General features: G+C 43.1%; 1 protein-coding gene across 2 annotated transcripts in view; it reads left to right on the plus strand.

Annotated features, from left to right (window-relative positions):
• The window catches only part of FLNB (filamin B), a 240,370-nt gene that overhangs the window by 206,715 nt on the left and 10,286 nt on the right, over positions 1-23,369 (plus strand). For both annotated transcript variants that reach the window (XM_088472690.1, XM_088472691.1), the window contains 7 exons: positions 1,595-1,753; positions 3,969-4,172; positions 4,268-4,420; positions 6,213-6,335; positions 11,372-11,638; positions 11,941-12,078; positions 19,625-19,740. In XM_088472690.1, coding sequence (XP_088328816.1) covers positions 1,595-1,753; positions 3,969-4,172; positions 4,268-4,420; positions 6,213-6,335; positions 11,372-11,638; positions 11,941-12,078; positions 19,625-19,740 — 1,160 coding nt within the window. The remainder of the gene's footprint in view (positions 1-1,594; positions 1,754-3,968; positions 4,173-4,267; positions 4,421-6,212; positions 6,336-11,371; positions 11,639-11,940; positions 12,079-19,624; positions 19,741-23,369) is intronic.

The raw sequence follows: 23,369 nt of genomic DNA on the forward strand, positions 1-23,369 counted from the left end.
TTGGCTTGCAGGTGGGAGTAACAGGGTTTACTTTGACACATTTTTAAAAGTGGCCTAAATTAACATAATTACAGGCATTTTTTATGCAGCCCAGATTAATCTAGAGTATTTAATTTGCTGAAAAACACTGGTTTTCTACAGTTTTCAAAAATTTTAAAAAACAGTCATGACACCTTTTAAGAGCCCCAATATTTTACTTTTGTCCACTAATTTACTTCCATACAGATATTCAATGTTTAGTTTTCACTTTTTTGGGGTTCAGGTTGATTTTCCCATATTTACCCACACTTAACGTGCACCATAGAGCGCAACCACTTTTTACAATTGTATCAAGCGTAAAGCAGGAGCGCGCTCAGCAGCGCTAAGTAAAATTACCAGGTGATAGGCGTGCTAATTCTAGCCACGGTAAAAAATACTTTTACTATGGCTACATGGATATGCTCCATGTATGTAAACTCTAGTTATACATTTTTAACTATATGTACTCAAATTTAAAAAAAATTGTTGAAAGTAGAATTTGTTTTAATTCTATTTTAACAAATGTTTAATTATGTGTAATAGGGGGAGAGGAATCGAGCCTTGTAGGGAGATTATGTGGAGAAGTTTTCCAAAGCATCTAATCTGCTTCTAAATAATTAGCACAGTCTTTGAAATGAGAGATAAGGTGCCCATACACGGTACGATTTTTTACCCGATATGGACAGTTTCAACGGGTTGTACTGACCAATCGTATGAAAACAGGTGTTTTTTGTGTGATCTGCGTCCCCGATGCGCGCCCCCGCCGTCCTCTAGTTGGATCAGATCAGATGGATTTGCAGAGAGATCTACGATCTTTAGAATACAATGTGATACACTTTTATGCATCTTATCCTATGACCGTAACGATCAATCGTGCACCATTTGACCACATCGTATGAAGAATTTCAAGGGAAGAATTTCAAGGGCAATTGTACAACACCGCTTACCAATTTTGAATCGCATCGTGTATGGGGGCCTATAGAAGTTGATTGGTTGCTTTGGGCATCTCCTCTACTTTCTCTCTCCAAGGCTTAAACATCTCAATGTGATAAGTAATCAATTCCTTCTCCAGACTCGCACGGCCTGAGCTCTATGTGGTTGGGTGTTTCGCCAGATTGGCATGCGGCTGGATCCGTGCAATGTGATAAAAGTAGATGTCCCACCAATCGATCGGCTCTCCTCATGTGTGGGCAGCAATACGCACTGCACCTACAATGTGTCACTTTTAATTTTATTTTTTATCTTCAGGGTTTGTTTCTGCATTATTAAACAGTTGCATTTATGTTTCTCATACTCGAGTCTAGATCAATTGTTGATTTGTGTGATGGCATTAACTTTATAAATATGTATAACTTCAAACATAAACTGCATTAAATACATGAAATAATTCCCAGAAACCCAGAAGGAATTCTTTTGGTTAGTCCATTAGTTCCAGGGACTGTTTCTGAACTGCAGAAGCTGAGAACATATAATGCTCATTATTGGGCTTGTGCATCTAATTTACATGACTGTACGGTTTAATGTGAGTAATGTGTGGTTAATTAAAAGAAGGCTTGACATCTGTAATGCCTTTTAGATGACAGCAGGAGACGTTCCCAAGTCAAACTGGGGTCCACGGCTGATTTCTTGCTGGATATCAACGAGACGGATCTCAGCCTGCTGACAGCCAATATTAAAGCACCATCTGGTCACGATGAGCCATGTATACTGAAGAGACTGCCAAATAACCATATTGGTAAGCACAGACGTTTATCCAATAATATAGGGATTACTTTATTAAATTATCATTTCTTTCTTATGTGTTCCTCTTTTTTGTTTTAATTTCAATTACTTTTAATATAGTTCACATTTAACATTTATTTTTTGTATTGCGCAGTGATGTTAACTGGAGATGATAAAGTCCCAGAGGTATATGTAATAGCCTGCAAGCTGCAGGCAGTCGCAAGTTGTCGGCGATTTAGCCCGTAGATTTGAAGCAGTTATAATTTTAAAGGTTTTGACGTTATTGTCCTTTTTAATCTACTGACTAAATCGCCGTCTTTTATTTTCTTTGGGTCCCCCAAGTCAGATGATAGAGGGAGGGGACCATCATTAAGGTCCTTACTTACTAGGGTAAATGTAATAGCCTGAGATTTGCAGGCATTCGTGAGTACTTGGCAAGTCTGCCCAGTGTTTTAAAGGGGCAATCATTTAAAAGGCAAAACTAGGTTTTGCCTTTTAAATAATTGCCCTTTTAAAACATCAGACACACTTGATGGGAAATCACTAATGCCTGCAAGTCACATGCTATTATATTTACCCACAGAGTCTGAATATACTCCCTTAAATAGGCAGTAAGGCCCCTGTGTTCTAGAAAGATGCACGTCTCCTATTTAAAGTAAATTTAGCAAGGCAGTTCTAACGTCAACTAAAGTAAGAAAGGATAAGAAGCTGAAACCTAACAAAAGTCTTTAGGTTAACCCTTTATGAAGCCGTAGCATTAATTCTGTATCTGGACCTATCCTAAGTAAATAACCTGAGACCAAACTTATGTGCAAATTCTAAACTTGCGCTAAACTCCAGCTATGAAACACTTAAGGTGATTTTTCTGCTGTAATCCTTCTTAAATAGTCTTCCAAATGCTTTGCATGGAGAAGCTATGACTGAAGATCCCCAACGATGGCTACCACCAGTCATATTTGGTGTAGCTGGCAACAAAAGCATCTTTTCATGATATGTTTAAGTTCAGACATTTATGTTGAATCTTAGGGTTTGTTATCCATTGTTATATAGACCCATAAGTCCTGGTAAATATATGATTTTGCTGAACAAATTCTACATTTATAAAAGACCCTTACAGAGCATCATTTGTAGGGGTCTCTTGTATGTTTCCCACTTATGTTCTACAAATGGGATCCTTGCTCTGTGCCTACTGATTTATAAAATGTCACCTGTATTCAGAACATGCCAGCAGTCTGTGTATCTAAGTCAGGATTCTGGGGAAAGGGATCTGCAAACCAACCTATTTAAAATGATTGGACTTTCTCATGCACTTTTCTCCATATATGTTGTGACTGTCCGATTATTTTGCTTTTGTTGGATGAGATCCTTGCATTGATTGATAGGATTGCGCAAGTGCCTCTACTTAAAAACCATTTGAATGTTTTGCTAAATAAACCACTTTGATCAATCTCTAAACCAAATGATCAACTGTGTAGCCATGTTTGTAATGCTGCTAAGGTTGGGTAGACACTAGACAATATCTCGGACGATATGCCGAATTGGACCGACCTATCATCTGGATCGTCTAGTGTGTATGCACTATGCTCGCTCCCGTGCACCATTGGGGTCGTTCTGTTGGCTGTGCATGCATGGCCGATGGAGTGACCCAGCTGCCGACGCCAGGAAGGTGAATGGTGCAGGTGAACGATATATAGTAGTGTCGTATGTCTTAATTTTTTTTCTTGCTGTATGCGGTCCATTGATACATTGTGTGTACAATATAGTAAGAAAATTGCTTTAATCCCGTTCTTAGTCTGACATGGTACACAGCAATTTAATAAATATATATATATATATATTTACATTTAACCTACTTAGAATAGAATTCTTGTATGCCCATTGATTTAAAGGACACTGTAAATATTTAGCCTTTCTGTGGCTGAAAGTGCCTACAACAGGTGATAGCGGCTTGCACTCAGGATAGGAATGTAAATTCAATGTATTGTATATACAAAGTAAACTACCTTGAGAACTTTGTATGTTTGATTTTTGTTAATGTTTTAAGATGATTATTGAATGAGCAATTGTTTTCGGATTAGTGGTTCCATAAAAAAAAAAAGGGAAATCACACTTTGGCTTAAATTTTAATTTCCACATTACGTTCATTGAACTAGATCACTGTTGTAATCTTTCGGACAATCTACTTCTATGTGACCATATCTTGCAAAATGTATTCTTTTGCTTTCCAGGTATCTCTTTTATTCCACGGGAAGTGGGAGAGCATTTGGTCAGCATAAAGAAAAACGGCCGCCACGTGCCCAACAGTCCTATATCCATCATGGTCTACCAGTCAGAAATAGGAGATGCCAGCAAGGTGAAAGTTTATGGACCAGGGTTAGCAGAGGGACGTACGTTTGAGATGTCGGATTTTGTGGTGGACACCAGAGAAGCCGGTGAGCTAATTAACTGTTATGTTAAACTCTGTATATCTGTAATGATAACCTTTATGCATTTCCTTTAATACATGGTTGTGGTGTGATCTCTTCAGGCTATGGCGGGCTCTCCTTAGCAGTTGAAGGACCCAGTAAAGTTGACATTCAGACTGAAGACTTAGATGATGGCACCTGCCAGGTCTCTTATTGCCCAACAGAGCCAGGTGTTTATATCGTATCCATCAAATTTGCAGATGAGCACATCCCAGGTGAGGCCGTGCCAGCAACTTGCTAATCATATTTTCTCTCTTAATGTATAGTTTATTAGTGAGGATGTTCTTGAGGATTGTTCTTCATGATTACCTATGTGTTTTACTGCAGATCAGATGTAGGTTCTGCTCAACATCCCCTTCAAAATAAGTAGCACTATGGACTGTAAAACAGATCTTTCCTGAGATACTGACCTTCAGATAATGTAGCAAAGCCTTGGGGATTCATAAAGGATTTTGAATAGGTTTCCCGCTGTGGTTCTGGCATTGTAGAATGTTGCCATCTAGAATAAAGAGAATTCATGCTTTGGGTATCTCCAGTGTAAGCACTGTGGTGTCTCAGGCTTTATCTGCCTTCTCTCTAGGGTTAGGACTAAGTAATAGGTGATAGTCTCTCTTTAATAAAAAGGACTGGGTGGGAAATCATGGATGCTAGGAAGTATTAAAAGTATTATAATCCAATTATTACAAAAATTATAATCCAATTACCAACTTTCTACAACAGATGGAAAACATTTAGGGAGTTGAGGATAAAGTTTGTGTGTGTGTGTTAGAAAGACCTGAGCCCACTCATGATGTTCTATCTAATCTCCATAATATTTTGTCTCCAGTCAATTAAAGGACCTTGTATAGCAGCCCCTGGAACTACTGTTGGGAACGCACTGAATTCCCAAGATGTAACTATTGGCCGGCAGGCTCGGGAGTTTGTATTAGAGATGAGCGGTTCAGTTTGGCTCTGATCTTACCACCAAGTTCGGATCTCAGAACAAGGCAAAATGTCATCTATCACAGACAAAGACGACGTTTTGCCTTGTTCTGAGATCCAGCAAAACCGAATTGCTAATCTATAGTTTGTATGTCTATCATTCATGGAATAGTTGTCTATTTAGGCTACAGAATGCAATAAGCATACCAACCAAAGTATGTGTTCTCCCCAGATAAATATGGCTAATTCAGCCTCACCCATTGCTAACGGGTGCATAAAATCAAGATTAGAGCCATGTGAATTTCATGGCCAAAAATTAGCAGTACATTTAGTCATACTGAAGAGCCCAGTGACTTTCAGCATTGCACTGGTATAGGATGTGACCTTTCCAACAAGTCAGTTTGTTAAATCTCTGTTCTACCAGATCTTCTCTGGTCACTGTAAGAAACTGACAGGTCTGCATTCTGCTCTCACCTCAACTCATCAAACATCATTGGGATAAATCAGAACGCAGACTTCCAACCAGGCCTTATCAGTGCCTGACTTTACTTATACTCTTCTGGCTTAATGGATGCTGAAGGTTGCTGAAGTAGCAAAGGGGGCTGGGGGAAACCAACTCCATAGGCATGACTTTTAATTTGATAAGCGACATTTGTATATTAATGTGCCACTGAGACTGTAAATTAAACTTGCCTTGAAAAAAGCTGCAGCCACTGCATCAAAGCACTTTCCATGCTGATTGAGAGACTCAGTCGCACACAGATATACAAGTGTCACATATCCAAGTAATCCGCAAAGTCAGCTGGTGCGTCCTAGTCACATCACAGTGCGACGTAGACTCGTTTTCAGGAAAAAAAGCTGCCCGGTGCTAGCAGAGTCTCACGGGACCAGGTGCGCCGAGAGGGACTATTTGGTGCGACTGCAGCAAAGACGGTTGCAGACACATCTGTAGTTATGTGTTCTATAGAGAGATGATAAATATATCTATGTAACTATATTAATTGTGTGGCTTTTGGTGTCATTGCTACATTTAGTACCTTTTTTTTCCCTACTTTTTTAATGCTGCTTGTTTAAATGTTATTTCAGGTAGTCCCTTCACAGCCAAAGTAACAGGAGACGGGAGAGTGAAAGAGAGTATCACAAGGCGGAGAAAGGCTCCTTCCGTGGCTACAGTAGGGGGCATCTGTGAACTAAATCTAAAAATACCAGGTGAGATTATTCATTAATCTATAACGTAAACTTCCTATGTTATGTATGGTGAGTTTTCACAGTGATAAAATCTTCTGCAAAGTATTCCCTCAAGCCTGGTATAGATGTAGATATGGTTTCAGGGCTGGATTTAAGAAGGAGCTATCATTTGTCAAGTGGACTCTATAAAATGATAGCTAGGAGATGATTGGATGTTTTGGGCAACTTCTCCACCTGTCCTCTTCAAAATGTTTAATACATCTCCCCCTGAATAGTCTATTGGAGCTGATTCTTCACATTGTCCTTGTTAATAATATAAAGGATAATGTGCTCCCTACTGTACATTATAAGGGTATTAAAAGTTTGTATTTCTGCACCGTAACAAGCTGGCCGGGCACCCCTCTGCCACCTCTGTCCCTTAAGACGCTGCCCGGATGTTCCGTGTGGCACTGCATCAGCAATACTGTCTGCAGGGTGCCACTTCAGGCACCCTGCTAGCAAGAGGCGGGGGCAGCGATGGTGCTGCCCCGAAGGCCCTCCACCTTGTGCGATGGCCCCTAGTTACGTCCTTGTATATGGATCACAAACTCCATGCAACTTCTAATATCAGTGATGATTGGCAGCAGGGGGCAAGTCATTCCTTATTATAAACTAGTTTTACTAAGGCACAGTGAAGTGATGATCTCAAAATGGGTTGTCGGTCGGGATACCAACGGTCAGAATGCAGACAGCGGCATCCCGGTAGTAAATATCCTGACACAACCATGTAAATATGCTAACGCTAACCCCTAACCTTCCCGCAGCGGAACCCAAGTCGCACAGCATAACCCAAACCTAATCCAAACCATCCACTCCCCTCGCAGCCTAACCCAACCCCCCTTCATCCCCTGCAGCCTAACCCTAGCCCTCCCCCTACTGCCTAACATCTGGAGCCAGGTTTCCGACTTGGATGCCAACTACATCCCCTTCAAAACGTACAGATATTATTTACAGTAACCTAAAGATACTATGTATTAATGGGGTGGTTATTTACATGACAGAATTAGGCCGTCTGAAGAGACAAATAAGGGCGACTTAAGTAGCCACAGGTTGTGTCATACGGCCTCTTCTCCAGGCTAAAGTGGCCAGAGGTAATCAATTAGAGACTCGCGATTGATCCTGATTCTGCTCTCCCACTAAATATAGCACTGAGAATTTGGTAATGAAAATGTTAGAGAGCTATGTTGGTAGACAATGGACGACGGTTAATTTAGATTTTCTTTTTTATATTGGTTATAATAAATGACAAAAAAAAAAAAATTTTTTTTATTTGTGTAGCTTAGATCATTATTAATAACCTACCTAATTTACTGCTTGTACTGTTGTCTATCGATGTGTATTTTCTGTGTATTATGCTTTCTCAGTTACTTGGTTCCAACTGGCTTTGTCTCGAAAGGCTCTTTCACAGACTCTGCCTATTGCTCCACATTCTGGACCGAAGCAAATTCTTCCACCCACTCTTTCTAACCGAGCGGCTGTGACGCCCAGGGCTATAGGGACAGAGGGTTTGTGTAATACTAAGCATGTGCAGGAATATTGCTTGCAGGCGTGTTTATGTAATTGCATGCAGATTTGTTTGTTTTATTGGGGGTGGGGGTGGGTGTTAGATCTGCTCATCATTAAATAGTAAATAGATCTTTTAATGAAAAACAAAATATTTATTCTTGATGCTTTTGGATTTTCTTTTCTTAATTATGAACTTATTGTCATGGTGCCTAATAATGTGTTGCTTAGCTCCTGCAGTTCCATGGCCTGCATGATTCAGGCCGTGTGTCCTGCTCTGAGCGTTGTGTCATGCTGTGCTCAGAGGAGGAGGCTAGGTGTATGCGGCAAGAGAGGACGCTGCGGTCTCACTGCTCTGACCACATATCTCTGTGTCAAATTAAATTTTTAGGGGCAATTCTTTCAAACCTTCAAAAGAGTGGACAAGTATAGAAATTACCTATAGCAACCAATCAGCTTCTACCTTCCATTTTATAGGCTCTATCTGACAAATTCTAGCTTGAAGACAATTGGTTGATATGGTGAAACATCTACACATGTCAACTCTTTGGAAGGTTTGGTACATTTCTTGTTCAGAGGGTCCCCGGCTTGCCAGCGGCACATACTAGGACTGAGTGCCGGTTACTGTATAAGATAAGGTGGAGGGACAGTGTAGCAGCGACTAAGGGGGGGAGGAGCTTATTATGGGTGGGCTATAATAAAGGATGGGGTGAATGATTGGATAGAAGGGCAGTGATGCTGTGGAGAAAGGGTTAATTTATGGGATGGGTTTACAATAGATTAATGGGGTAAATGATGATGCAGGAAGGTGAATTAGGATAATGATGATGGAGGATGAGTGTGTTAATGATGCCTGTGTGGATGGTGAAGGTAATGCGATTTTGATATTGTAGGCAGGGTGGTGGTGATGGTAAGTAGGACATGATGGTGACCGTGATGAGGGGAGCATGCTGATAGGGGGATGTATGAGGAGACTGATGAGGGGGAGGGGAGTATGGGTTGGAAAAGTAAAGTAACTGTGCATTAATTATGTTTATGAAGGGACTGAATACGTTCAGGAGATAATAAAGGAATGATTATGATCAAGGGGATTGAGGTGGAGTTAGAAAGGGAATGGTCAGAGGATATGATGAGGTGTGATGTCTGTAAAAGGATGATCTGTGTGCAGTAACACACGGGTTCTCAAACTCAGTCCTCAGGACCCCAAACGGTGAATGTTTTCCAATCTCCTCACAGAATTACAAATGAAATAATTAGCTCCACCTGTGGATCTTTTAACGTCAGTGAGTAATGAGTACACCTGTGCACCTGCTGGGTGACCTGGAAAACATGAACTGTGTGGGGTCCTGAGGACAGAGTTTGAGAACCTCTGGAGTAAGGGATTATGTGCATGGTTTGCCATTTATTAGCATGTACCATATGACATTTGCCTGGCTCCTACCTTTTTAGGCTGGTTCCTACATGATACATTATTATTAGTTCTATCTTAATGCATATCTGTATATAATAAATATATTCTATAATATGTATATAATAATACATATAAATGAGCTCTGCTTCCCTTTGAAAATCCTTAAACTGTCTGGCTGACTGTACATGAAGACAGGGGTCTTCTTATCTTTAGTAATCTCGATGTGCATATACAAGGAAAGATCTGTCCCTGGATCTGAGCAGCTAGATCTTACTGTATGTGCAATAGGACCATACACCTGCCTTTGTTACTGGTGCAATCGGTGCTGACTTCCCTCATGTTCAGACGGCCACTGACAATCAGATGTTAATCAGGTCTAGTTGCCCTAAAACTATAAATGGGTGACTTAACTTTCATCCTCTTCAACTACACCTGAAACTGTTCCCTTTGTAATTAGGGGATTGATATGAGCTTCACTTCTTATCTCACAATCGCATATTAAAGTGCTAGTATGTGTGATTGTAAGAAAGTTGCATGTCTTTATTTTGGGATCTCTGCTATCCAATTAGAATGCACCCAGATGTTTTTATTTGTGTGTGCACGCAGCTTATATGAATTGCTTTGATGCTGTAGGTACTCTTAAAACTCTTCTCTATTCACATGAATGGAATTGTAATTATACGTTTTGTTTTTGTTTCACAACTCAAAGTTCAGGTGTAGATGCCTCTCACAATTCCAACTCTGCGTTAGGGGTAACACTTATAAAAGAGAACTAAAACGCCCATGTAGAGAAATGCCCTGAACGTGACTAATTTTCCATTTATTTGCATAGCTGCCATTAATTTCATGTCACTGGAAGCGATCAAATTACATGGCAGCATATGATGATTGTTATACACAATCAAGTGATTAAAGCCTCTTGTTTAGCTTAGTCCCCCCCCCCCCCCTCAAGTAAAATTTTACAAACAAATATTATTTTCTGTGACTTGCATAGTATAACCAAACAGCTCCTTGTAACCATCCTAATTAATTGCATTTTAACTGAAAAACCCCATTAAACAGAGAGTAACAATGCATTACAACATTAATATTAAAATCTTAAAATCTAATTAGATGCAGTGATAGTGTTTAGATTATCAATCACTTAGTTTGCATTGTAACAATTACCTTTATCTCTGTCCATTTTATCTCTCTCCAAGGCTTAGTACATAGACCCCTATTTGCTGATAATATGCTGTGCATACTCATCTCTTGGGATACTCATTTATACCTCTACAATTGTTTTATTAGTTTGCTTTGTAACAATTACCTGATTATCAATAACATTTATTTATGCTTTCATACAGACCCTTTAGCTTGTTCTGGTAATTTTTTACACTAACATTAAGTAGAAGAGGTTTTTTTTTTTTTTGGGGGGGGGGGGGGGGGGGGGGGTTATAGATTTGGAATTCAACTAGATTTGCGGTAAGATTTAGATTTATAAACCAAGCACAGCTAATGAGTGGGTGCCCTGATGTTGAAGAGGAACTTATTTAAAAAAAATTCTTGTGGCAAGGTACTCTTTTGTCCCAATTGACAGGACTGAATGCAGCCCACCTGGAGACCCCCATGGGTTGACAGAACATTACACTAAACAGGCTTGTGATGCTTTGTCTAGGCAACTAGTGGAAAGAATGTTAGGTTGCCATTGGAGCTAATTGGATGACTGCTGTAGATAACCTTGTTGGGTGAGGAAGCATCATTGGTCCCATAGAATTCCATGGAGGTGTCTTTTTGGAACAAAAGGATAAGATATATTAATATAATAAGATGGAAGCTTGTAGATTTCCCTGTTCTTGCTGGATCATATTTCACACTAACCTCAATAAGACCACGTCCATCCTCAGTTAATGGGTGATGTAACCTTACCACAACTGACATCCTCAAGATTGTACTTCCAAGCATGTGACCCACTGGCTGCACTAAAGATTATCTGTTTTCACAGTAGTGTATGTGTTTGCTAGTGAGACTCATTCATTGTGCTTGCCCATTGCTCTGCACATAAAGCTCATCCGCATTCTTGGTGATTATCTGAGCTCACATCACCTTCACTTTGTCTCCTCAGAAATCGACAGACGAGAAATGTCCGCTGAAGTCACCAGCCCCTCAGGGCGAACGGATGAGGCTGAGATAGTTGACCTTGGCCAGAATACATCCTGTGTGCGCTTTATTCCGCAAGAGATGGGGGTGCACACAGTGAGTGTAAAATACAAAGGGGAGCACCTGCCGGGCAGCCCATTCCAGTTCACTGTAGGACCCCTGGGAGAAGGGGGAGCGGAGAAAGTGAAGGCCGGAGGCCCAGGGCTGGAAAGAGGAGAGGCTGGTATTCCAGGTAGGTGACCAGTCAATCATAAATCTGTCTGTAGCTGGATCCAACAGACTGCAGAATGTCTTTCAGTTCTGCGTTTCTTATTGAATCTGAAACTGGTTAAAAAAAGGGGTTTTTTTAAATTACAAAAAAATTAAAAAAAAATTTTTTAAAGTTGTAAAATTTTGGATATTTATAGGTATCGGTGTTCTCTGCAATGTCCAATGAAAATTATATTAAAAACATTTAACAAGTGAAATTTTGTTATTAATAAGATAAAAATTTCACAGATTAGTTGTCATGTACGGTGTCTTACCTCTCTTCAGCTGAATTCAGCATATGGACACGAGAAGCTGGTGCCGGCGGTCTTTCCATCGCAGTGGAAGGTCCGAGCAAAGCGGAGATCTCATTTGAAGACCGCAAGGATGGATCCTCTGGAGTTTCTTATGTTGTACAAGAACCTGGTATGTGTTGTCATGGTGGTGTTTTGTGTTTTCTACCAATCTATTTCCATTAATCTGATCTACCTCATTCCGTGCAGGACTGTTTTGAAAAGAAAAGTGTGTTGAATTCTTGCATTTTGCTATGATAATACCCGTGTAGTTGGATATTCTGTACGAAAAATGAATCTTAAATTAAACTTAGTTGGGATATTGTGTTGGATTTTCATGCAATGACATAACTTGGGGGTCTATGTACCAAAACTTTGGTGAAAGATAAAGTTGGATGGAGATGAAGTACCAACCAATTAGCTCCTAACTGTCTTTTTTCAAACACAGCCTGTAAAGTGACAGTTAAGAGTTGATTGGTTGGTACTTTGTCTCCATTCACTTTATCCTTGGAGAGAGAGAGAGGCTCATACACAGTAGCCGATGTGCTGTATGAACGATATTGGTGAAAGATTTCCCTTGAACTTTCTGTAGTGCAGGACAAATGATATTGGGTGTACCCATTGACAGATCTTTTTAAAGATATCTTTCAGTGAAGTCATCCTGCCACATCTCTGAGCAGGCAATTCTTGACTATATCGTCATTGGCCTGAATGTACGGACGACAAAATACATCGTTACCAACCTGTTGGAGTGCGCATTGTTGGTCGTTCGCTGCATACACACTGACCGATATATCGATGAACGTTATCGTCCAGATCGTTCATAAAAATCATCTAGTGTGTACATAGACCTCTGATACCCCTTTTACACCGACTTAAAAATCCCAGGTTGATGCACGCGAACGCGCATCAACCCCAGGATTTTTGTTGGTGTAAACGGATCAACCCAGGTCAGGTAACCCGGGGATCTGACCCGGCTGGCTTGCGGGGTTGAGCACGGATCATTCCCGTGTCACCCTGCAGTGTAAACTGCGTGACCCAGGTCACGATGACCCGGGTCGCGCCACATGCCGCACGATTGTCCGACTTCAGTGGCGCTTGGAGATAACATCTCCAAGCGTCCACTGCCGGGCTGACCAGAATGGAGCGGCGCACCCGCTCTCCCTGCCTCCGGACAGCTTCGGAGTAAGGTATTGGGGTCGCGGAGGGGGAGGGAGATTAAGATGCACGGCCTACCTGCGCCAGAGAGCGGGCTCTGATGTAAAAAGGGTCGGCGCCACAGTGTAAAAGGGTGTCTGATCCAGGTTGGAAAAATGTTCCAAATCCCCGGTCAGACCGGGGACTTTGGTATAAAAGGGGTATGAGTAAGCAGAAATGGTTGTTCCCGTGGTTTCATTACTGCTTATGTCAGGGGCAAACGCAGGATTTCTAAAGGAGGGTTTCCAAATGCCTGATATTGGAGAGATTGTGGAAATTCCATGATTAGCACTTAACAAGATTCACAGAAAGTGCAGTATATGTAATACTTCAGACATATACAGGGCCAGCGATCACAGCAAGTAGCTAGATGCAGCAGCGAGGCACAGTTTCGTTATGTCCCTTATTCTGTAAGTTGTGGCTGTAACTCTGGTAAAATTGTATTTTGAACAACTGCTATTGTGGTAATATTTTGAGTCATTGGCCAGGCGGGCAACTGGAAACCACCTATACATATGCCAATGCGTGATCTGTTTATCTGGCACAACATAACCCAAGTATGTTATCCCTGCATATATAGTGCCCAGTACAGATCATAGCCACAACAAAATTAGAAATGTGCGGGTTCGGTTTTATTCGGTTCTTAACGCCAAATTATCGCAAGTTTGGATTTCTCTTATTGGCTATCCAAAACACGTGACAACCGGATAGCCAATATGATGCCATTTTTGAGATCCGAACATATCCGAGTAAAACCGAACTGCACATCTCTAAACAAAATTGCTTCATGGAAAAGGACGGACATGTTCTATTTACTATGTTGTTCTATAATCTCAAGGCCGATTTTCTGTCTCTTTGCTTCATGAAACTGTGTTTAGTGTAGTAATTCAGAACATAAAATGTGCGAGACACCTACATGCCATGGAATTGTCCATTTCTTCTTCAGGTCCATAAGGCTCCACAGGGGAGACAATGGGTTGGAGGTGGGACCTGAAGGATCAGAAATGAACGGCAAAGCTTTTCAATCCTAGGCTGCTCCAGTCCTTCTCCCTATACCCAACCCGCCCACAGCCTGAGGGCAACTCAGTTTTGTTGGTGTCCGGCAAGAGCTGGATCACCGTTTTATCATTTTTATGATTTTAATTTCTTTTCATTTATTTACTATATAAGCAGCAGTACGAGACAGTCCATGGGACGTCTGCACTACTGTTCCATCACCCCTCTGTGGCGCCGTGACACCAGCCCTCAGCTAGGTACTCTCGGCGGGGCTCTGAGAGGGACCTAGCTAGCAGAGGCTCCCCAGACTGCAGCCAGGAATCAAGGGGACAGGTAAGGCGAATCTCTGCTAACGGGGATCCGTGTGTATGCACAGTCTTGCTTCCGGTCTTGGGAGACAGACCGGAAGCGCTGACGTGGACACTGGTTCGTCCGGGACTCCACTAGAGCACCAGGGCATTACTAGCACTGGCGCAGGGCATTTGGAAGGCATGGGGACCTGGTGGTTAGTCAGCATAGGGGATAGGGCACTCTCCTTTCAGCCCCTCCCCCAGCTCAGGGCGCCATTCCACTGTGGCCTTGCTGCTCCTCCTTCCCGCTACTCCCCCTCTGAGACTCATGTCAGCCATTGTCTGCATCCAAGTCTCCGGGAACGTTGGGTCCAGCCTCCCTGTATACCTCTCCCAAAGGCCAGGTTATACAGCGCTATAGCCTACCAGCCACTGTGGTCTGTGTAGTTGATGGTGCCCACTGCAGTTATATTGTATATTCTCCATTGTATATGACTTATGCTAGCGCTGCTGTCTGTTTTCTTTTTTTTTTTCATATGACTGTCAGCTTATACCTTTCCCTTTCTTCTGCTATAACCTTGGCATACTAAGGTATAAGGGGGTTCATTGTACCTCACATCTCCATATATTTGTGAGGGCTATCGCATATTACATATCGCTGTTGCGCACTACACTGTGCCATATTACACATACATCTGGGTTCCTCACTGCACTGTGTCAGATTGTGTGTTACTTTATTCGTGCAGCTATATCTGGCAGAGGCAATAATGACAAACAGCCTGCTCCTCCCGCTCTGGTGTCTTGTAAGTCCTGTTCAGCAGGCTTAACCAGAGGACCTCAGTCAGGATGGTCATTGTGCATCATGTTATATCATGTACTTTCCTCAGGACCCACCCTGGGCTACTTTTTCACAGGTACTGGCAAAATTGCAGACCATGCCTGTGGCAGCTCCCCCTATGGGATGGCCACAGCAGGTACTCCCTGCAAATCCTTTGCCTCCCCCATGGGTAGATGTACTTTCTACCTCAGTGCAGAGTCTGGCGGATACCTCTACAGCCTTTCAGCAAATGCTGCAAAAAGAGAGTCCCTTACCTAGTAAATTTACTAAGTGTACCGTTATCTTCCCAGTCCACCCAGCTATCAGAAGATACAGACCTCTCTCAATCTGACTCCCCTTCAGGAGACGAGGAACCTCCCTCTAAATGAAATATACCTGCACTTGTGAGAGCTGTAAAATCTATTCTTCAAAAAGAAGAGACAGAACCTGCTCCTAAGGCAAAACAGCCTGATCAGCTATCTGATCATATGAGTGAGGGGGAATATGCCCAGTAAAAGATTTCAACTGCCTAGACGTTTAAGCTCCTTTTACCTTCTTCCCACTACTGATTGTACGAAATGGGAGGTTCCCCAAGCAGTGGATTCCCACGTGACACATTTAGTCAAAAATGCTACCTTACCTACTGCAATCTCCTTGAAGGAGACTACGTATAGAAGGATGGAAGCTTGTCTAAAATCTCCCTGTATATACTCTTACAGGAGCTATTACTCATCCTACTAGGGCTACGGCCTGATTGGCTAAGGCCATTGAAAGATGGGCAGAGGCCCTAAAAGAGACATTTCCCTCTGATGCTTCGAGGCAACAGCTGTCCTACATATCTCACATTAGAGTTGCAGTCTCCTATTTGGGTGAAGCAGCTATGGATACGGCTCTCCTAACCTCAAAGGCATTTCTGTAGTAGCCCGCCGTATTGTTTGGCTCCGCTCATGGAAGGCAGATGCGGACTCTAAAAAGGCTTTGGGGTCTCTGCCTTATTCAGAGGATATCCTGTTTGGCCCAGAATTGGACAAAATTGCGTCTACCTTAGCAGCTTCCAAGACTGCGTTCCTGTTCTCTGCATATAATGCGAAGCCTCGGACATCATCCGGTCCTTTAGCTCCCAGGGAGAGGTCGACTTCTTCAATTCGCCCAGTTCTGGCATCAGACCACAGCAGGCGCCTAGGTAAGAGAAATGGTCTCCCACAGATATGCCCTCTCCTTCCTATGGTGACACCCCCCCAGCAGTTCTTTTGCACGGTACTTCCATCGGACTCAAGCAAGGCCCTGCTGCTGCAAAAGGTCATTCAGTCCTTACTGCTCTCAGGAGTAATAATTCCAGTCCCCTCCGCACAGCGAGGTAAGGGCTATTAATCTACCCTTTTCTTAGTTCAGAAGCTAAACGGGTCTCATCGGCCTATACTCAACCTCATGTCTCTGAAAAATTTTATCAGGGTGCCCAGGTTTCGTATGGAAACCCTCTGCTCTATTATTCTGGCTATGGAGCCTGGGGACTTTATGGTGTCTCTGGACATTCAGGACGTTCACCTACATGTATCCTATAGAATCTTCTCATCAACAATATCTCCGGTTTGCTATACTACAGCAACATTACCAATTTCAGGCTCTGCCTTTTGGCCTTTCAATGGCTCCTCGAGTCTTTACCAAGATCATGGCAGTTATGGCGGCCTATCTTCGTCGTCAAGGGATCAGACTGCATCCATATTTAGACGACCTCTTGCTGTTGGCCAGCTCCCCAGACATTCTTCACCGCCATCTACAGATAACCATTGCCTTTCTACAAACGCATGGTTGGCTGATCAGTTGGTACATCTGGAGCCCTCCTGGAGTCTCCGGTTCAGAGAATCTTCCTAACCGCAGACAAAATATTGGTATTGCAGCAGCACCTTTGACATGGTGGAGTTTGCTCAGTTTCACTCCAGACCCCTACAACACCTGATTCTCTCCAGGTGGAACGGGTTGCCTCATCTGCTCAGATCCCAGATGAGATCCCCCCCGGAGGTTTGCCTGTCTCTAGCCTGATGGCTACAGATGTCCCACTTGAACAAGGGACGTCCCATTTGGATCCCGGACTAGGTACTCCTAACCATGGACGCAAGCCTCCTTGGGTGGGGCGCGGTGACCTGCATTCCTTCCAGGGCCACTGGACTCTAACCAAGGCAGTTTTACCAATCAACGTCCTAGAACGTTGAGCCATCTACAGAGCTCTCACTCTGGCTCAGGATATCCTTCTGGCCAGGCCAGTACAAATACAGTCCGAAAATGCCACGCCAGTGGCCTACCTCAATCGCCAAGGAGGCACTCTAAGTCGAGCAGCAATGGCAGAAGTGTCTTGCATGGACCAAACGCCATCTCCCAGCCATCTCATTTGGGTAGCGGATTTCCTAAGCCATCACAACATGCATGCAGGAGAGTGATCTCTACATTCAGAAGTCATTCAGCTTCTGGATGACAAATGGGGTCTACCAGATGTGGATCTCATGGTCTCAAGACACAACCACAAATTTCCAGTGTATGGGCCAGGACAAGGGACCCCAACGAGGCCTTCGTGGACGCATTATCTGTCAAGTGGTTCTTCCATTTGTGTACCTCTTCCCTCCAATATCCCTTTTTCCTCGAGTTCTTCAGAAGTTCAAACAGGGAGCAGGCACATTCCTGTTGATATCTCTGGCTTGGCCCAGACGCCATTGGTACTCCGACCTTCAAAGTCTGTCCATAGACATTCCTCTACGACCAGACCTCTTGTCTCAGGGTCCCTGTCTACATCTGGACCTGTACCGCCTGTCTTTATCGGCTTGACTCTTGAGACATCCCTCCTAAGGTCTAAGGGATTTCCTATCTCTGTGGTCCAGACCATGATCAGAGCTCATAAACCGGCCTCTGCCAGGATTATTACCGAGTTTGGCATGCATATTTCCAGTGGTGTGCCATAGAAACTATGACTCTCTCAAGTTTTTTAAATTTTTCTAGAATACTTGCCTTTCTTCAGGCTGGATTGGACTCTGTCTAACATCTCTGAAAGTGCACGTCTCTGCTCTGTCCATCTGGTTCCAGTACAGAATTGCTCCTCTACCGGATGTTCACACCTTCCTGCAGGGTTTTCTACATATTCAACCTCCCTTTGTCCCTCTTGTGGCTCAGTGGGATTTGTTAGTGGTTCTCCACGCACTTCAGGAACCTCCATTCAAACCCTTGGAATCAGTGGATGTCAAGTGGCTCACTGCGAAGACTGTTTTTTCTGGCTATAGCATCTGCCCGTAGGGTATCTGATTTAGGTGCACTGTCATGTTGTTCCCTCTTTTTTCCCTCTATCATGTTGTTCCCTCATCAGGACAGGGCTGTTCTTAGAACACGCCTGGGCTTCCTTCCCAAAGTGGTTTCTCGTTTCCACATTAATGAGGAAATTGTGGTTCCGGCCTTTCAATCACCAGACCTCTTGGCAGGTGAGGCCTCTTTGGATATGGCCTGTGCTCTGAAAATCTACGTGGACCGCACTAGAAATCAGACTCCCTCTTCATCTTATAAGGATTCCATAAGGTAGAGTGGCCAGCAAACAGACTCTGCAGGCTTACATGCAGACTGGCCTTCCTGTGCCAGCTACAGTATCTGCTCATTCTACTCGCTCTGTTTGTTCCACGTGGGCAGCCCAGCGTGGCGCCTCTGCTGAACAATTATGCAAGGTGGCTACATGGTCTTCTGTCTGAGCATCCCTGCCCTGGAACAACTGCTTTGGGAAGTCCATAGGGTCCACATGGCACCCGCCCTGACGCACCTGGCTTCTATGAGTTTCTTCTCTTGGTCACTTGTTTCCTTCTCTGTGTATGAGTGTGATTCTTCAGTGTACCAGTCTTTCTTCTCTCCTATCCTGCTCCTGCCTTGGGCTTGTTAACAAAACTGAGTTGCCCTCAGGCTGTGGGCAGGGTATAGGGGGAAGGACCGGAACATCCTGGGATTGAAATGTTTTGCTGTTGGTGTCCGGTCCTCCAAGTCCCACCTACACCCCCATTGCCTCCTTTGTGGACCCTATGGTCTTCGTAGAAAGAGAGATAACAAGAGTAAGTTTTACCATACTGTAACTCTCCTTTTTTGTGAACTGAATGTGTTACATTCTTGTTAATGCTGCCTATCAATTAACTTCTTAAGAAATGCACCTTCTCATGTAGACACAGTTGAACTTTAAATACATATGGAAGAGTTTTCAGAAATGTGACTAGAAAGTTTTTCTGCCAACAGTAACCAATAACAATGCAATTTTTCTAGTTCAGCTTTTAAAATGTCCCCTATTTTATATAAGTATGAATTAAGTTATTACTTCCAAGAGTTGGGATGTAACTTTTCTTTTTGTTTCATTCTTATTTCAGGTGATTACGAAGTGATCATCAAGTTCAACGATGAACATATCCCCCAGAGCCCATTCTTGGTCCCGATCATCGCCCCATCTGATGACGCCCGCAGGCTGACTGTCTCTAGTCTTCAGGTGAGGCACAAGGAAACATCTCTGCTCTATGCTGCCTGTTGACCCATTAAGTCCTTGTTTCCAAGTGTAGCAGAACTCTATCTAGCCTGCAAATCTCAAAACTTTACCTTTGAGTAGAGACCCCAGCTTATAATTTCTGTAGGAATCATGGTGTTAAATAAAGCAAAGCTACATAAAAACAAAGTTAATGCTAATTCTCATGATAATTTATGCACTAGAAACCTTTCCATTGGATATTATTACAGTGGCGTATCTATAATGGGTGCAGGGTCCCGCACCGCACACCCTGCACCCATATTATTTTAAACTTACCTGTCCGTGGTCCCGCGTCGGGTGTCAGCGCTGCTCAGAACACCGCCGTGGCCATTTTTCCGGTGTTCTGCGCGTGCGCAGTAGACTCCGGGCACACTCTAGTGCCCGGAGTCTACTAATGCTCTGGTGGCTGGTCAGTCGGCTGCCGGCCACCTGGGAGAGAGGAGGGGGCCCCGCACGGGGAGTGCACACTCTCTTAAGACGCCCCTGTATTATTGATAATGTTTCACAACAATTAATGGGGGACAATTTTAAAATATTTACATACTGGAAATAGTGAAATAAAGATGTTATATTTTCCCATAAGTAATTGAGAAATAGTGTACACACACTACAATGCATTTTTTGTTATTTTTTATTCATATTTTTTGTTTACCCAAAATAATACATTATTATATTCTCTATGAAATAATAACCTAGTACAGCTTTTTAATGCTATAGAGTGCATGGAATGAACATACTTCAAGTATATTCCGCAGTCTCCACAAGGTCATTAATTGGTCATGGTGGCATTATGGTGTCTTTCTTGTGTTTCATTTAAAGACCTTTGACAGCATTTATCTCCACAACACTGTTATCTGCTAAAGAGGGAACCCAAATGCGATCACTTTCATAGCTATACAGTATTGTAGCACTACAGAGTGCTGCAATACTCGGTCCCTCTTTTGCATTTAGCTGGGAACCGGTAAAAACGCATTCTTGGTGCAGCACTTCTGCTGTTGGTGAACTACAATCTCAGCTCTCAGCTATGTTTGACCTGCTATAAAATGAATGAGGTTGTACTTCAACAAAAGCTGCACATAGCCAACTCCTGACTGACACTAGTGTTTTCTTGCGTCACTCTGTATTAGGTAGGTTTGGGCACCAATGCTCTCATTACGATGGTAACTAGTTTTACCATTGGTGGGATGCAAACGAAGGTGTACACCATTGTCCCGATGGTTAATATCTGACACAGTCTGCACATGATGTTAAACCATCAATGGTTTTGAATTGATGGTTTAAAACCATTGATAGCGGAGCCATCAATGGACAACTGAAGTATTGGGCCTAATTCAGAGGTAGATGCAGTGTCGATATTTACGCAGTAGAGCGATATTTTGCTACAGCGCACACACAGTCTAGAAAACTGCAGTAAGCACATGCCCGAACCAATGTGAGCGATGCCATTCCCATTGTGTAATTAACTGCTAACACTTAGGGTTTCCGATCTCTGGGCATTTCTGGATCGAGTCTGGGAGGTGACCTATAGTGATCGCAAAAAGGGGCCCTTTCATGGGCGTGTTGTGGGAGTGCCAGGGGCGTGTCTGGGATCTTTGCTGTGTTCCCTGTCGCAAATCCAGTGCTTCAGAGGCCATGTTTAAATTGGATTAGAGGAGGGGAGCTAGAGTAGACCCTAGGCTACGGCAAATGTCGTTGGCGCGACCAATGCTGCGTCCATGTTGGTGAGTTTACCATCTCCATTGCAAATGAACAGACCACCAAGAGTGAAAGTGGGCGTCTCACCGCTCGTACACTCCATTACAGCGTTCTGCACAAAAGGAAGGCTGAGATTAGCATTTACATATTCCTGCAACCGATACTGCGAGAGCGGCTTCATTACCAACCATGGGCCGTATTCAATTAGAAGTGAAAATCCGTTTTCGCATGGTTTTTAGCGACAACTTCCCCTTTTCTATTTATTTTTTCTTTTTTTTGCTCCGTATTCAATTCCATTATGTTTTCGCCTATGCGGAAAGTCTAGGCACTGAAATAGGCGATACTTTTTCTCCACAGAGTAGCAGGAGAAAAAAAAGTGTCAAATCTATATTTAGGGGTTCAGATATTGGGAAACTCTTGGTACCCCCCCAATGGACAATTCACCCAAAAAAATTCTTCTTAATGCCAGTCTTCATCACTTTTGCAAAGATGTGAATAGCAAGGATTTTAAACTACTTCAGTACCCCAGTTAGTTTTATTAGGGCTATTGGAACACTTCTACATTGATCCCCAATGTTAGTGCATCTTTTTAGGGAGGTAAGGCTGGTTTTCCCAAGTCTGACGGTACTTTCCTCCTGTTCTGCATTCGCCACTTGCCATTTTTGCCTGTTTTGGAATTGAATATGGTGGAAAGCGGGGACGCGCATGATAACTTTCCAGCCTTCTAAATAAGTGATGTCGGTGGAAAGTCAGGCAGGCCAAACTTTTCCGCGGGTGCGAAACTAATTGAATACCGCCCCATGTCTGAATCTAGCCCATTGGTTGGTTTCAAGTCTTTCAGATGAGTAATGCTGAGATGAGCAATGGCACTGCAGACAAGAATTAGCATCTTGGGGGTGGCCAAATGGAACCTAATGTTAGGTTATAGTATACCAAGTCTGTGGCTGAAGGAGCACCGATTCCAAATGTGTGCAGTGCTGATTAAGATCTTAATATTCACTATGTCACTGTAAAGCTTAACATATATTAATGCCTAACTCCCATATCCTGAGGGCTCCAGAATAGACAGATCTACAGGTTGGAGGACTAAATAAATATTCTATTTAAAAACTCACATGCATGCACATTCTATTTAGGTAAATATTGCCATATAGTGTCTGTTAAATGGAATGTCAATCATTCTGATCAGTCTTGTGTGCAACAATATCCTTATGCTCCAGTGGCGTAACTACGGTATTTGGAGCCCAGGGCAAGATGAACCCCTATATGCGTGCGTCGAAAATTGGGCATGACCACAAGTGGCCACTGAAATATGGGGTCATGTCAACATGATACAACACCGTTTCTCGTCACTCTAGGAACATTCATTTCCATTTCATATGCACCTTAATGCCCACTATAGTAGTGCCCCTTATGCAATGTCTCTTGTAGCAGTGCCCCATGTAGTAGTGCACCCTTATACAGTGCCCCCAGTAGTGCACCCTTATACAGTGCCCCCAGTAGTGCACCCTTATACAGTGCCCCCAGTAGTGGTCCTCCCATGCAGTGCCCCCTATACAATTCCCCCCTATGCAGGACCACCAGTAGTGGTCCACTATGCAGTGCCCCCAGTAGTGGTCCCCCCTATGCAGTGCCCCAGTAGTGGTCCCCCTATACAGTGCCCCCAGTAGTGATACAGTTCCCCCAGCCAGTAGTGCCCCTTACATATATTACACACAGACATACATACACAAAAACACTTACCTGAATCCCGTTCAAACATCATCATTCCTGGACAGAAGTCCATGGAAGATGATGTTTGTCCATGAAAGATGACGTTTTGCCTCTTTCTGAGACCCGATTTTTGGAGGGAAAAATCCAAACTCTGCGTGCAAATTCGAACCTATCCGAGCCTGCAC

Source organism: Taudactylus pleione, unplaced genomic scaffold, assembly GCF_031769625.1.
Source record: "Taudactylus pleione unplaced genomic scaffold, aTauple2 ptg000128l, whole genome shotgun sequence".
Lineage (NCBI taxonomy): Eukaryota > Metazoa > Chordata > Amphibia > Anura > Myobatrachidae > Taudactylus > Taudactylus pleione.